General features: G+C 36.6%; 1 protein-coding gene across 2 annotated transcripts in view; it reads left to right on the top strand.

The window, feature by feature from the left end:
* The window catches only part of RANBP17 (RAN binding protein 17), a 254,874-nt gene that overhangs the window by 187,249 nt on the left and 51,922 nt on the right, over positions 1-15,703 (top strand). For both annotated transcript variants that reach the window (XM_038772453.1, XM_038772454.1), the window contains exons 20-22: positions 1,219-1,307; positions 10,100-10,207; positions 12,876-12,958. In XM_038772453.1, coding sequence (XP_038628381.1) covers positions 1,219-1,307; positions 10,100-10,207; positions 12,876-12,958 — 280 coding nt within the window. The remainder of the gene's footprint in view (positions 1-1,218; positions 1,308-10,099; positions 10,208-12,875; positions 12,959-15,703) is intronic.

Here is a 15,703-nt window from a genome sequence, read left to right as displayed (position 1 = left end):
AAATATAAAAGTATATATGAAAGTAATTTATAGAAAAGTACTGAGAAAACTTTTATTGCTTATGGTTTCTGTTTTAACAACTGAGGGAACGATTGCTTGCATGCCTTGTAATATTTACTTTATTCAGATATAAAATTAATTTAAGAAACTGTCATCAATCACTACAATTAATGAAATTCATTATGTGGACTAACTTCAACCTCATCATAATAGTCTCCTATATAAGATTTTCTTCCCATTTTTGCCCTACATCCATTTAACTGATGAAAATGAGGCCCTAAGACAAAAGTCAAAGGTCGTACCCTAGCTCCCAAGCTGTTTCCAAAATGTTTACTTCAAAGTAGAGTCCTCAGAGATCTCATTTGACTGTGCAAACTAGTGAATCTCCCATAATCTCTGAAACTAGTGATTGTGCTGGTTTTTACTTTCTGACCCTATACTCAAGGCACCTGTGTTCTGACTAACCAAAGTAAGTTTAATCAACGGTCTAGAGTTTAGCATCTTTCTGGAGATCCATTTCCTTAGGCAGAGTTCCAATCTCAGTATTTCTCTCCTTGCTAATGTAATGAGTGAAAGCCCAAATCACGATCATCTACTTCCTCATTTCATCTTGTAATCTGGCCAGCCTTCTGCTAAAGTACTGGTAGAAGTTGAGTAGTAAAATGTAATATGATATTTAAAACTTTGTTTCGTGTGGCTTTGTTTAAATATCATCAGTGTAGAATTAAATTGCAACTTTTTCATGTACATGTCTATATCAGAATATATATAGGTAAGTAGAATTTAAGTAGAATTGAAGAATCTAAAAACTAAACCACCAATTTTGTTTGCTATCACCTGACTCATCATTGTAATTAGTTAATATATTCAAATAATATTGTCAAGAAGCTATTTTATACTTTGATTTTTATGCATTTGTAAGTTTTAAGGATTTTTTAATGTTTTGCTGTTCAGAGGTACAAATATATTAAGTACCTAATGTCCCTAAACTACCGGTAATTTTACTATGCTAGATTTAGAGGTGGGAGGAGGAGTTGGTCAGGAGATTTGATTGGTTGGTTGTTTAGAGAATCTACGATTTTTGATAGAAAAGGATCTGAGCAAGACATTTTAGCTAATGAATCAAAAACAGATATGTGGTCATTATTGGCTGATTATTACTCCATCTGCTCTATGCTAACGTGAAAATCAATTACTGTGTCTCTTTCCCACTGACAGCGTATGTTGATCGGGCTGGCAAGAGATCTTCGAGGGATTGCCTTTGCACTGAACACAAAGACCAGCTACACCATGCTGTTTGACTGGATGTATCCTTATTACACTATGACAATACCAGCTCTGTGCACAGAGGGATACCAGGCCCCTTGCATTAGTTTAATAGTATGGCACAGTAGGGAAGAGGAAACAAAGCTAAATGAACTAATGTGTAATCAGCTAAAAATTACAGCACAGTGGCAGCAGTGCAGTTAACTGTGAGTACAACATTTGGAAACATATCACAGAGAGATCACTTTTTTGTTGTATGACATTGGGAACTTTGAAATTGCCCTCAGAAATATAGCTTACACTGATTTTATCCTGATAACAAGACTGATTTGCCTAACTCGGATTAGAAAGGATATTCATTTCATTTTTAAAAAGCCATTAAATGAGTTCAGAGGTCTTAATCTCAAGTACCAGTATGAGGATGGGTCATTTTATGTGTTGTTGCTAATTAATTTGAATTATAATTATGTAAGATTTTTTCATATGAGGAGACTAGTTTTTCTTGATCACTAAAGGATAAAAAATTTAGAAAGGAAAGTAGTTTGAATTTTCATTTAGTATAATTGCAAAAATCTGAATAATGTGTTTCTTATTTATTTTCAGGTGTGAGATGCTTTGTTATACCTAATATTATTTGTTTTAAAATACCAGTTTTAAATTCTGATAAATTGGTCATTACTGATGGTATAAGGTACTTTTTCTTTTGTTGGCATATGAAAAATAACATTATTATGTGTTAATAAATTTTAGGCATACTTATTTCACTCATTTATCATATGAGTATAAATCTCATTGGTACAACTCTAAGACATTGAATTTTTAAACGTAACAAAGTTATACCATTTGTCATATATATTTTTTTGCATCCCAACCCTTCCAGTAAGCTGAGTCCCACAGTTAGCCGCGTAATAATACATTGGTAATGTTTTCCTCTAGCAAAAAGACTAAGGTCTCGGGCTACGCCTAGAAATACAAAATGACAAAGGACTTAATAGGTTGCATATAATTTATTGAGAGCTTTAAGCATTAAAAATAAATTCACATCTGACTAGGATAGATATGATTTAACTTGTGCCTGGTGCACAGTAAGTACTTAACAAATACCCTAAAAAAAAATTAGAAAATATGTGCCCATCAAAAATGTGAAAGTATTAATTTTTTTTACATCTCTAACAAATCCCGATATATAGAGAGATATGTATATATCTCTATCTATATCCCCTGATATAGATAGAGATATATGACTGGTACGTGAGCATTAATATGACCACACATCAACATGCTGTCTTGAAAAATCTGTATTCACCTTTGGCTAAGAAGAGTGGTCTATTCTCTATGCTCTAGACCTGTCCTATACACCTGTTTAACATAGCAATTATAGTGTTTACTCTTTTTAAAACAGCTTTGTTTGAAATTTCAAAATCATAAATTCCATGTGAGCAGTATAGAACTAATATTGATTTTGAAACCTAAAATATAATTAAAGGGTGTAAAACAATTAATATGCCTAGGTTGGTTAGTAGATGATGAAACAATTTAACCAACAGGTATGTTCCCCAGATGCACTTCATAACATTAAAATCAGTTGAAATCATCAGTTAGAGAAGGAGGATCCATCGTGATTGAAAATGTTTCATCTAAAATATTAACAGGAAATATTTTAGATTCATGTTTTTAAAAATTCATGCCCCTATTTTCCTCACTTTCATTTTGGCTTCTTCTCACCCTGTGAAATTTAACTTTTGCCCAGTAGATGGCAAAAATGAGCAGAAATTAATTCCTAGGACTTTGTTTTGTTTTCAAGTAGAAACCATTGTCTCCTAGATTTTACCGTAGATGATGATGTTATTAGGGTCAAGGGTGGGAGGTGAAGTGTCAGGTATGCTGAAAGCTGTGTTAGATTGCCAAATGGGATTGTTTTGTATCAGGCTTGCTTATACTAATTGAGTTTCAGTAGCAAATCAGCCTCCTTGGAAAAAGGCCAAAGGCTTTTCATAATTGTATTGACAACAAAATGAATATGATAAATGGTGTTCATTCAGTTGAGACAAGATTTATAGTTTTCCTTTGGGCAAGGGGTGAAGAGCAAATATTTATAATAATACTAAAATTTGTTTAAAAGTTACATTATTCGATGATTCAAAAAGCTTTATTAAAATGTTTCCAAATACTTTAAGCAGTTTCAGGTGATAAAGTACAGGTGCTTTCCAAAGTATTCCAGTAATGAAAAATGAATAAGTGTATGATAAAAAACATGGATATGAAAGTCATTTATTCTTCCTGAAATATTGATATGTCAAAACGTCAGTGACGATTCCCACATTAAAGCTCCAGAAAGTTTATTTGCTTTTTATCTGCAGAAATGTGGGTTCTTTAATTTGTTAGGCAATGCTAAGCTTTCAGAAGAAACATGGTATAAAAGTGCATGTCATCTTAAAGTAAAATCAAAGTACATTTCATTAATGGAGATTATTTTCTTGATAAAAAGATGTGTTAGTGGTTAGCTATTTAATTCAAAAACATTTTCATAAACTCTGAATGTATTAACTGTGCTACATAAAACTACACATGGATTGCAAACTCAATTTTTGTTACTCCATCATTCTAAATTTAAATTTCCTAAAAGTATATGTGCGGCCATCTCCATCCACTGTTTGTGAATTTATTTAATCAGCGTCTAATAGTTGATAAATTTTCTTGCTAGAAAAATAGGGCAGCAGCAAAGAAAAATGTACTGCTATCTTATTGCACTTAATTGCTTTTTTAAGCTTTGCCAGGATCCTAGCTAGACTGTGGAGGTGAGATTTTCGAGTGAAATTGACAAATAAAGAAATCCTCAAGTTCTGGAGGCAAAGAGTCCTTCCTCTGACAATTGTTAAAATTTCCATTATCTGGCTTTTAGCAACTTGGCTGTCCATATTTAGAGATGGTGGTTCTGATAGTAAGATAATATCCATGTGTGTGGGTGAGGCTGAGGCAATCTCTTGTATACTGTACCCATGGAAAAATGATAGGGCCTTTTGGCTTCTTGCCAGGCATCCCTAAGTAGGGCTACTTGGCCAAGGTGCTATAAAATGAGTATTCTGTCTCCCACACAGCAAGGAATTCAGCTTGGAACTCTCCTGTATTTCATAGGAACTTATTTAAGTGTTGGGAAGAAGGGCGATTATAGTCTTGTGTCAGCAGGACATGTACTTGAGTTGTTTTTGCAGTAGTGGTGATGCAGTAAGAATGCACTGAATCATGCACACTCTCTCCACCAGTACTAATGCCTGGGAACATTCATTCATTCAATCGTATTTACTGAACGCTTACTATGTGCAGAGCACTGTACTAAGCGCTTGGGAAGTACAAGTCGGCAACATATAGAGACGGTCCCTACCCAACAACGGGCTCACAGTCTAGAAGGGGGAGACAGACAACAAAACAAAACATGTGGACAGGTGTCAAATCATCAGAATAAATAGAAGTAAAGCTAGATGCACATCATTAACAAAATAAATAGAATAGTAAATATGTACAAGTAAAATAAACAGAGTAATAAATCCGTACAAACATATATACAGGTGCTTTGGGGAGGGGAAGGAGGTAGAGTGTGGGGGTAGGGAGGAGGAGAGGAAAAAGGGGGCTCAGTCTGGGAGGGCCTCCTGGATGAGGTGAGCTCTCAGTAGGGCTTTGAAGGGAGGAAGAAAGCTAGCTTGGCGGATGTGTGGAGGGAGGGCATTCCAGGCCAGCGGGAGGATGTGGGCTGGGGGTCGATGGTGGGGCAGGCGAGAACGAGGCACGAGGAACATGCAATGCGAGACATATAGCAGGGACAACAAGTATAATCTATGGTCATGGAATAGGATGTCCCTGTGAGGCCTCCAGTGGTAGGCATGGCTGTGCCATCCTCTATTTTGTAAGCCTTTGCAAGCCATCATTGAATGTCTCACTCAAGATGACTTCAAAAAGGATTGAGGAGTTCTTTTCAGCTTTTTTGTGAAAACCAGGTGACAAGCAAAAACCAAAATGCACATATAGTTGTCCTCTGTACTACTAGATATACTGAAACCAGAAAACAAGAGGAACATCACAGCGGGGCCTATAACCTGATGATAGTAGCAAAGCTCTCTTTTTCCATAGTTAAGCATTATTAAACGTTCACTCAGATTTGGGAGATTCTATGAGCAGTTTTGGAAGATCCAATTCTAATAATTGTGTGATTGTGAAACTAAGTCCTAATCTCTTTCTCACTGAGGAGGAAGGGCCTCTCTAAAAAGATGTATCTAACACCTGTTTCTGTGAGGTGTCCCATAACAAGTAGAGTAGTTAATAGTAATTCTCAATATTATTATGATATTTATTAAGTGCCTTCTTTGTGCCAAATCCCTATACTAAGTGCCAAAGTAGATAAAGATAATTAGTTCTGACAGTCCTTGTCCCAAATGGGTTACTGCCCAGTTAACTGTATAAGCACCAACCGGATCAGACTTCTTTCAGTCCCAAGACATAAAAGCAGTAAAGAATCTAGAAAAAATCCCAGGAATTAACAATCTTTAGCTTGCTTTAGATTGTAAAAGTATTGTGGGGATGCTTTCAGACCAAAAATCAAGTTGTTGGAATGTTTCTACAATAAATTTTCCTAACTAATTGTAGAATTTCCAATATAAAGAGGCATCATTCGTAACGCTATTCAATGAATGCCTGCTATGTGGGCTATAAATTCTGCTGGAAGCAAAGATAATCACTTAAGGATGAAGCCATGATCCAAATAAATGTTCCACTCAACCTACAGTTTTCCAAAGAAGAACCAGTTCAGAGGACAACTGGAGAGTTCTCCAGGCACAGTATCCAAAAAGTGATGATCACTTAAGTGCAAACTACTTAGCAAATTTTTGGCCAAGTATCTCACTGTGGGCAGGGAACATCTCTACCAACTCTGTTATATTGTACTCTCCCAAGCACTTAGTACAGTGCTCTCAATAAATGTGATTGAATGGGACTCTGAACTACTTCAAATCATTGCTTAATCTGTGGTTTCAGTGTGAGCATGAGTGATTTACTGTCAAATTCTCCATCATTATACCAAAGGCTTCAACTGAACTAACTGAAAAGAAATTCGAATGTTCAGAGAAGCCCAAAACAAGTAATGTACCAACATTTTTCTAAGAAATTTCTTAGTTCTGTGTTCTTTGTGTTACCCAGATACAACATTATAGAAGTATCATGACAACATTAATTAAAAATTCCCAAATTCTACTGTCAATCAATAAATGATATTTATGAAGTGCTTACTGTGTGCAGAGCACTGTACTAAGTGTATGGGAGAATACAATACAAAGAGTTGGTAGATACATTCTACTGCACACAATTAGCTTACAGTTAGTAAGTACTATACCCCGGTTAGTACTCTTCATTGGTTCTGTGAAAAATGTGGTAGGAGAAAGAGTGTTAAACAAAGAACATAGTTACCCATAAAGAAAAATACAAATATATTTTAAATATAAATATATTTAAAGCAGTGATAAAAAGCACAATATAGTTCATTATTAAATAGCATTGTAAACATGTTATATTAAAGAATTTTAATTAAATTTTCTTTTTCTTTGTGATTACCTAATTTTGAAAGTGCTTTCTTTTGCCAAAAAGGCTCTTTGTACTAACACACTAGATGTCATTATCTATGCTAAATAGATATGTCACTATCTAATGCTAACTTGAAATGGGCTTTAATCACTCTAATCAAAACATTCAAAATACTTCCAAGGTTAAGGAAGAGGAGGAAGGGAAGTAGTTAAACTTATATTGAATGCTCAACCAGCATTCAATGGTGAAGAGTGCTAACCCTAGTTGTGGGCAGAGAATGGTCTGTTATACTGGTACTTTACCAAGCACTTAGTATAGAGCTCTGCACACAGTAAGGGGTTCAGTAAGTACAATCAACTGACTCACTGACTAAATGAACTTTATAATGGGGTAAGGCTGCACCTGAAATTCTGCCAAGATGCTCTCTAAGAATATCCAAGTGCATCTGTAAAGGCTGTTGAACGGAGAACCCACTTGCTTCACATAAACTCGTGTCCGGGTACAAAAACGCTACTGGAAAATTAAATCCTTAGAATATATTTAGCCTCCCAACCTGAGACCCAAGAATAAGATTCATGTAAATGTCTTTTTAACTTACCTGTTTAGAAGACAACTTGTACTTCCCAAGCGCTTAGTACAGTGCGCTGCACACAGTAAGCACTCAATAAATATGATTGATTGATTGATTAATAATCAACCATTTTCCTAGGGGCTCACCAATGTCAGAAGAATATGATCATTGGTATCCCTTTCTTTTCTCAGAATTCTGTAATTTGTATCCCAGGCTCTGTCCTAAAAATGAATACTGATCTCGGAAAATATTGCATTCCTAGTCATTGTCCTTATATAATCGAAAAGAATTAAAAGCATTTCCGTTCACGATTCCCAAATATAAACTTCCAGGACCAATTTTTTTCTGAAAGATGCTCATCTTTGGAACTACCAGTCACTCATATTTAATCCATGAATTGGGTTTATTGAACACCTAGTGTTTGCTGAGCACTGTATTAAGCACTTTGGAGAAAACGATACAACAGAGTTGGTGGAAATGTTGCCACACCATGCTTGGGCAATCCTACCCATCATCATCATCAATCGTATTTATTGAGCGCTTACTGTGTGCAGAGCACTGTACTAAGTGCTTGGGAAGTACAAGTTGGCAACGTATAGAGACAGTCCCTACCCAACAGTGGGCTCACAGTCTAAAAGGGGGAGACAGAGAACAAAACCAAACATACTAACAAAATAAAATAAATAGAATAGATATGTACAAGTTAAATAAATAAATAAATAAATAGAGTAATAAATACGTACAAACATATATACATATATACAGGTGCTGTGGAGAAGGGAAGGAGGTAAGATGGGGGGGGATGGAGAGGGGGACGAGGGGGAGAGGAAGGAAGGGGCTCAGTCTGGAAAGGCCTCCTGGAGGAGGTGAGCTCTCAGTAGGGCCTTGAAGGGAGGAAGAGAGCTAGCTTGGCGGCTGGGCAGAGGGAGGGCATTCCAGGCCCGGGGGATGACGTGGGCCGGGGGTTGATGGCGGGACAGGCGAGAACGAGGTACGGTGAGGAGATTAGCAGCAGAGAAGCGGAGGGTGCTGGGAGGGCCGTAGAAGGAGAGAAGGGAGGTGAGGTAGGAGGGGGCGAGGTGATGGAGAGCCTTGAAGCCCAGGTGAATTAACATATAGGTTTGGCACCACACCAATCTCTTATTCATGTCTGCCTAACTGGAAAAATAAAGTGGAATCTCTTTTGCTGTTTTTTATGATGATGATGCTTCAAAATAAGGTGTTTTTACATTTGAATAATTAGTGTTCATATGAGAATATTCCTTATGACTAATGAAGGAAGGCAGCGTGGCCTGATGGAAAAAAATTAAGACAGGTAGTCAGGGGGCTCAGTTCTGAGCCCATCTACCTCTGGGCTGCTGTACGACCTTGAGTAAGTCACTTAATTTCAACATGCCTCAGTTTCCTTATGTGTAAAATAGGTATCTGTTCTCCCTACCTTATAGATTGTGTGCCCCCTCTTGAGCAGGGACAATGACTGACCAGTCCTTAGCTGTGTGCATAGGAAGTGCCTCCATAAACATTTATTAGTGGTCCAAATCCTGCCTGCAGGCCAGGTCTGCAGCAACTTCTACCAGGCTAGCCACAGATTATTCTCAGCAACCTCGTGTAGCATTGCAACTCCTAAATGTGTTGTGGGTTATTCAGGGTGTCTGCAATGAAGCCGCCATGGGCTGATGTGAATGAACTTCCCCAGTCTATCCCTCTCCCCTCCCCAGTACAATTGTTGGCCCGAAGACACTTACCAAAAGCCCAAAGTAACTCATGGACCAAATAACTACCCATCCCTACCTTAATGAAACTATATTTTAAAGAGTGAGCAAATAATATGTGACCATGGAAAAAGATTATCTAATCAAGTGTTTTCTGATGTTGAACTGAGCTAATTATTAGTCTTGTCTAATGGAAGCCAGTGTCAAACCTAGTAACTGCAATTAAGTCTCCAGTAAATTTTAGAATAATGTTAAAACGAAAATCCCAGATTTCAAGATGTTTTCTTCCTACCCCCTCCATCTCTCCTCGCCCCCCCGACTATATAACAAATCCTACAACATTCTTCACTCATGAACTCTTTATTGTACTTGTCCCTTTTTACTTATGAGTGGGGTGGGTTATAGTATTATTATTTCCTTTCCAAAAGCAGGGCACAATTTTTTCTGCCTTTCATTGGAATCTCTTCAAGGGTAATGGATAAGCAGATCTATCTAATTTTTTGTGTACAGTACTAGCACAGGACCACAAAAGATAAGCATTTAAGAAATGTTTTTGATGATACTGATGAGTGTGTTACTAAAGTAGGACTTGTTGATTGATGGACAACTTTGTTTTTAATTTTGTTTGTGTCTGTTTGCCTTCATCATTCAAAATCATGACCTGCGTTTGTGCATTTTAATCCTTGAACTTTATTCAAAATTACTTTTCATTATTTTAGTATACTAAACATAATTCTTTTAAGCTTAAAATATTTATATTAATTTTTCATTTATGCTAAAATAGTCATTTAATATTCTGCAGATGACACCGATCACAAGAGAAAAATGATCTATAGTTCCAAAGTAAAGTGAAATTAAGAATGTAAATTTATAAAATTGCCCATGTGTTGCAACCAAATATTTCATCACAAAATGAATGTTATATGTTCATACCAAACAATAACATTTTGCACTTGCTTTCTTTAACTGGTTCCATAAAAAGCTACTCAGCATATCTTCCTATTCTTCAGCGAGCTATTGAACTCTGGTACCAGGAGCCTGAATGCACAACTCCCATCCTGAAACTTATGGCAGAATTATTGCAAAATAGGTAACAAGATGAATGGAGAGGGCTATAACTAGCTGCAATACTGGTGGGCTTGTTAAAGTTGGGATTTCCACAGTAACCATAGGTGGCAATCAGATTGGTCATTTCCCCCCTTCTTTCTTTTACTTCTTGAAAAGAAGCATTTTTCAGATTATTTTGAATTTTTTAAGAGCATTTTCAGTCAGTAAAAGAAAGGTTTTCTTTGTCAAGCTGAGAGTCTTTCTCATTCAAGGAGCAGTATCTGGCACAATTTTAAAAGGCATTTTATATAGGAAAATATTGAACAATAAAAGATATCATTTGAGCTTGTGGGATTGGTAAAAATAAACATGTAAGGAACATTTAATGGAGGAATGTTACAACAGCTTCACTGCATGTGTAAATTGTGCATAAAAATAAGAACAATTTACATCCAGAAAGAGTTTAAATTTAAGGATCAAATGATAGAATGTATTATCATCCACAAATTCATTTTCTGACTTGCACATTCCTACAGAGATTCAATCACAGTAAATCTAAATATTAACAAAGGTGTAACTATGTGATGGAAGAGAAAAAAATTGCAGTATGCTAATTGGTTTTACCACTTTAAAAGATGTCATTGTAAATGTGGCTAAGCACCAAATTACCTGTCACTTAGCCATCCAGTTTCATTGATTCCTCTTTGTAACTGCACGTTAGAAGGGAGATGTGCAGACACACAAGGAGTGCCGAATGTGGCTCTAATATTATATTGAATGCTGCCTTTCTTGGAGGATAATTTAAAAAAATTATCCAAAATAAGCAAAAAACTTGACAAATAAAGAAAATGTAAGTATAATTTTGATAGCTTTTATATTTTAAACTGAGATCGTTGGTGCATTGCAAATGTACATGAAGAACTAGCTATGCATTTTACATTGTTCAGCTAAAAATAATGCTAGGATTAAATTAAATTTCAGTGCTTTGCCTAGCCAGAATACTTGGCAATTATTGCTGATAACATAAGCATGATCTACAACAAAACCTACTGTGAAAAAAGTTTATCATTGCAAATTTGTTACAATGGTACAAATGTGTTATGATCATTTATGTGGTTTACAAATAATTTGCTAGTAATCCAAAAATAGATCATCTGGTGTAGGCATTTTCACAAAAAATGTGGAAATAGTAATCAGGCTCTCCTGCTCTGAGCCCATTTTTAAATACAAAATGAATGCAGATTTCCAAGAAGCCACTTCCTATAATTCATACTAAATCAGTTACCTAAAAGGATTTAAAAAAAAATACTGTATTATGCGAGTGCAAAGAAATATGGAAGAGTTTTCAAAAATCTTTAGGTGTCATTGTAGGCTTTGATAGTTTTTAAACCCTCTGATTTGGGGGGTTTCTTTGCTGTTATATAATTGCTATCAAAATTTATAGATTATTTAATTAATTTATGACAAAAATGTATAACAGTTTTTTTAAGAGGGCCTTTTCAAATTTGTATAAGAGCAAACTAAAATCAAGATGTGCATAATTAGGCAATTTCATTCAAAGCACAGTCTGTGAAGCTACTTTCTATAATCATGCTGTTCCTCCACCTATTGGTTTGCAAAGAAACTGCATTACTCTCTTCAGATAACTTCTTCCTGGTTTTGTTTCAGTTTTTTGTTACTTAAGATGTGAACAAGCTAACTTGCAGTGTGCGATATACTCTAACATGGTTAAAATATGGTAAAGCATAGCAAATGGTTCATTATTCTTGTACAATATTGAAAAGAGATTTGGGTTTTGGATCTATTGCCTGTATTTGAAAAATTACAAGAGTGTTGTATGTAATGTAGATTATGTTAGGTGAAAATAAAAATGTAGTCGCGTTCTTATATATATACGTGTACATATATATGCATATAGGTATTGGGTCAGGGGGCAAGAGCAGCCTGTGGCCCTGCAGCAACAAATTAAGTGGTGTTGGGACAGGAAGAAGAGGAGGGTGAGAAGCAATAACATAGTATGCAGGATGACTTTTACTTCATTGAGTGACTATGTATATATATATATATATATATATACATATATATATATATGTCATCCATGAGAACCATACATCTTTATTTTACACCTGACATTATTTAGAGAGAGGGAGAAAACTGCTTATGGTCACAAATTGCTGACCAGTTTGCATAATATTAAGCTAAATGGTGTTTGAATCCTAAAAGGATTAATATTAAAAGAGGGTCAACTTGATAAGAAAAAAAAGAAATAAAGCTAACCATATAGAATAAAAATGTTAGCATTCTTTCATTATAGACACAGTTGGTAGAAAGTGCTAGTGAGAGGAAAAGATTTGGCCAAATTTAGGAAATGGTGGGGTAATGTGGGGAATATTATCCAATGGGAAACTTCATAATTTTTTGCCAGAAAACCTGACCGTGTAGCACTTTCTGGGTTAGAGGGGGCAGAAAATCAAGGAAATCCATCATTTTAACTAGAAAGGGAATTAAGTCAATTCCTCTCTTAATTGTTCTGTTATCTTTTGTGGGAGACTAGTCATACACATTGTGCCAACAGTAGTTCAGTTGAATGCTGAGGTGCTGGCACTTTTAAAATTATGCCAGATTACCAATTTAACCCAATAGGAGCAGGTGATGCTTTAAACCAATGTGTATATTTTCTGTGCATCAAAAATATTGCTGTTATTTTTCAGATCTCAGCGTTTGAATTTTGATGTATCATCTCCTAATGGAATTCTTCTTTTCAGAGAGGCTAGTAAAATGATTTGCACATACGGTAAGTTTGATTTGTCTTATTTGCCTTTGCAGTATGTGCTTCTCCTCTCTGAGGAGGATGTTACTTTTGTTGTTCTTTTGAACATTTATGAACTTATGAATTTGTGGAACAGGTAATAAGAATGCTAAATGTGATGTGGTCATTATATTGTAATCCTGAAAAATAAACTGTATATGGTTGGTTGTAAGGACAAATCATGTCAGAAAAATATGATTAATTTAGTTTGGCTAGAATTGTAATGTCAGTGAATGAAAGGAATGCACTAGATGTGCTATTTGAAATTCAAAATTGTATTTCCAAAGTTGGGTGACAGTGCTATGATAAAGAACAATCATCTGGAATGAGGACTGTAAAAAAATAGCGGCAAAAAAGAATCTGCAAAGAAAGACTCAATTTAGCCAATGAATATTTTCTAGAAATCTAGCCCCCCTGAAGGCTGAATTCTCTTTCAGCTATGATCAGTTCTTCAAAAACACTCTTAACTTCTAAAGCATAATTCATCTTTAAACCTTTGACTCTTAGCAGTGCCATTGCTTCTTTTCCTTGTCTCTTGACACAATTTTATCAATCATGTATTTATCAGCTGGAAGAAATCACTCTGAGGTATGTGTCCCTATATTGTCACCCAGGAATGGGAAGGGCTTCCACAAGTGAAGTTGTAATCTTTTTTCTATCCCATCAACATACTCATCTGACCAACAGATTGCAAGTAATTATGATGGCTTTCAAAAGCAATTTTTGATTCTCATATTTCTTTCTAAGTGCTCAGGATATGATTTTACAAAGTTTGGTAAAACCACTTTATTTTAAATGAATAAGAGCAGAATGACCATAAAAGTCCTATTACTTTTTTTTTGGAAGGAAAAAAGATGTTTTAAATTTACTTCTACTGCAGCTCAAGTCATGTTCCAGGACTAGAATTTGTACCTGTTACAGGCTTTCATGTTAAAAGATGGTAAGATGTAATTACATGTTTGATGTGTAGCATTTAGAGGCAGTCAGTGTTTGAAGACAAGAGATAGTACTTGTTAAGAACAGGAATAAATGATTCCAAGTAAATCTTCTTTCTAATAAACTTGTCTATTTTATTTTCATGTGTGAAAATAAGTACGTTGCCACAACTTCTACATCTTTTCTCAATCAATCAATCGTATTTATTGAGCACTTACTGTGTGCAGAACACTGTACTAAGCACTTGGGAAGTACAAGTTGGCAACATATAGAGACAGTCCCTACCCAACAGTGGGCTCACAGTCTAGAAGGGGGAGACAGAGAACAAAACCAAACATATTAACAAAATAAAATAAATAGAATAGATATGTACAAGTAAAATAAATAAATAAATAGAGTAATAAATATGTACAAACATATACACATATATACAGGTGCTGTGGGGAAGGGAAGGAGGTAAGGTGGGGGGATGGAGGGGGAGAGGAAGGAGGGGGCTCAGTCTGGGAAGGCCTCCTGGAGGAGGTGAGCTCTCAGTAGGGCCTTGAAGGGAGGAAGAGAGCTAGCTTGGCGGATGTTGGGAGGGAGGGCATTCCAGGCTAGGGGGATGACGTGGGCCGGGGGTCGACAGCGGGACAGGCGAGAACGAGGCACGGTGACGAGATTAGCGGCAGAAGAGCAGAGGGTGCGGGCAGATGTACACATTCTCAGATGTACTCATTAGACTGTTTCAAAAAAATAAAAAATATTTCTGGCTGGATAAATATTATTTGCTAAGCATTTAAGTACCTCAAAAACAATGTGCTTCAATTTATATTTCATTACTGCCATTTCCTTCCAATGATAAGATGTATGGCTGTAACGATGCCTTGAGCCCATGCTCTTTCTTGTCTCCTCACTAAAATGCAGCCCAAGGCAGCCTATATTTTTAGCCCTCCTTTCACTTCAACTTGCCTCATCACTGCCCTCCACCTTCCCAAGGGTAAATTAAATCCCTCTGCAACTTATGAGTGTGGGGGAAATCTTGGGGAAGATCATTGAAATCGTGGTGCTTTAATGAGGCAAAATGGGGGGAGAAAAAGTGTAGAGAGGAAAGGACAACAAAAAGAGGGAAGGAAAGGAAAGGTGGACAGCGAGAGGAGGGTAAGAGGCCTTCACATCTTTCTCTTCTAGTATAATCAGTTCCCTCACTCAGGTTCTTGCTCTGGAAGGATTCTGAAGGGCAGGAACTCATCTGCCATTTTTAAGAGGAAACTGTCATCATTATCCCACTGTGAAATGTGTATTGCTGTGTTCTGTCTGCAGTAGGTGTAGGCACTCAATGACGTAAAAGTCATCCTGCATACTATGTTATTGCTTCTCGCCCTCCTCTTCTTCCTATCCCAACACCACTTAATTTGTTACTGCAGGGCCACAGGCTGCTCTTGCCCCCTGACCCAGTACCTATCAGGGTGAGCTTTGTTTTGTTTGTTTTAATAGTATTTATTAAGCACGTACTATATACCAGGCACTGATCTAAGTGCTGGGGTAGTTACAAGCTACTCAGGTTGGACACAGTCCATATCCCACGTGGGGCTCAGGGTCTTCATCCCTCTTTTACGGATGAGGTAACTGAAGCATAAAGAAGTGAGGTGACATGCACAGGATCACACAGCAGACAAGTGGCAGAGCTGGGATTAGAACTCAGGTTCTTCTGACTCCCAGGCCTGTGTTCTATCCACTAGGCCACACTGCTTCTCCATTCTCTTCCCCGGCCCCAGTTCTGTACCGACCACTTTCCAGCACCATGGGGTAAAC

This window comes from Tachyglossus aculeatus, chromosome X1 (assembly GCF_015852505.1).
Source record: "Tachyglossus aculeatus isolate mTacAcu1 chromosome X1, mTacAcu1.pri, whole genome shotgun sequence".
Lineage (NCBI taxonomy): Eukaryota > Metazoa > Chordata > Mammalia > Monotremata > Tachyglossidae > Tachyglossus > Tachyglossus aculeatus.
Note: the sequence above shows the minus strand (reverse complement) of the source record. Positions and strands in the feature narration are given on the sequence as shown.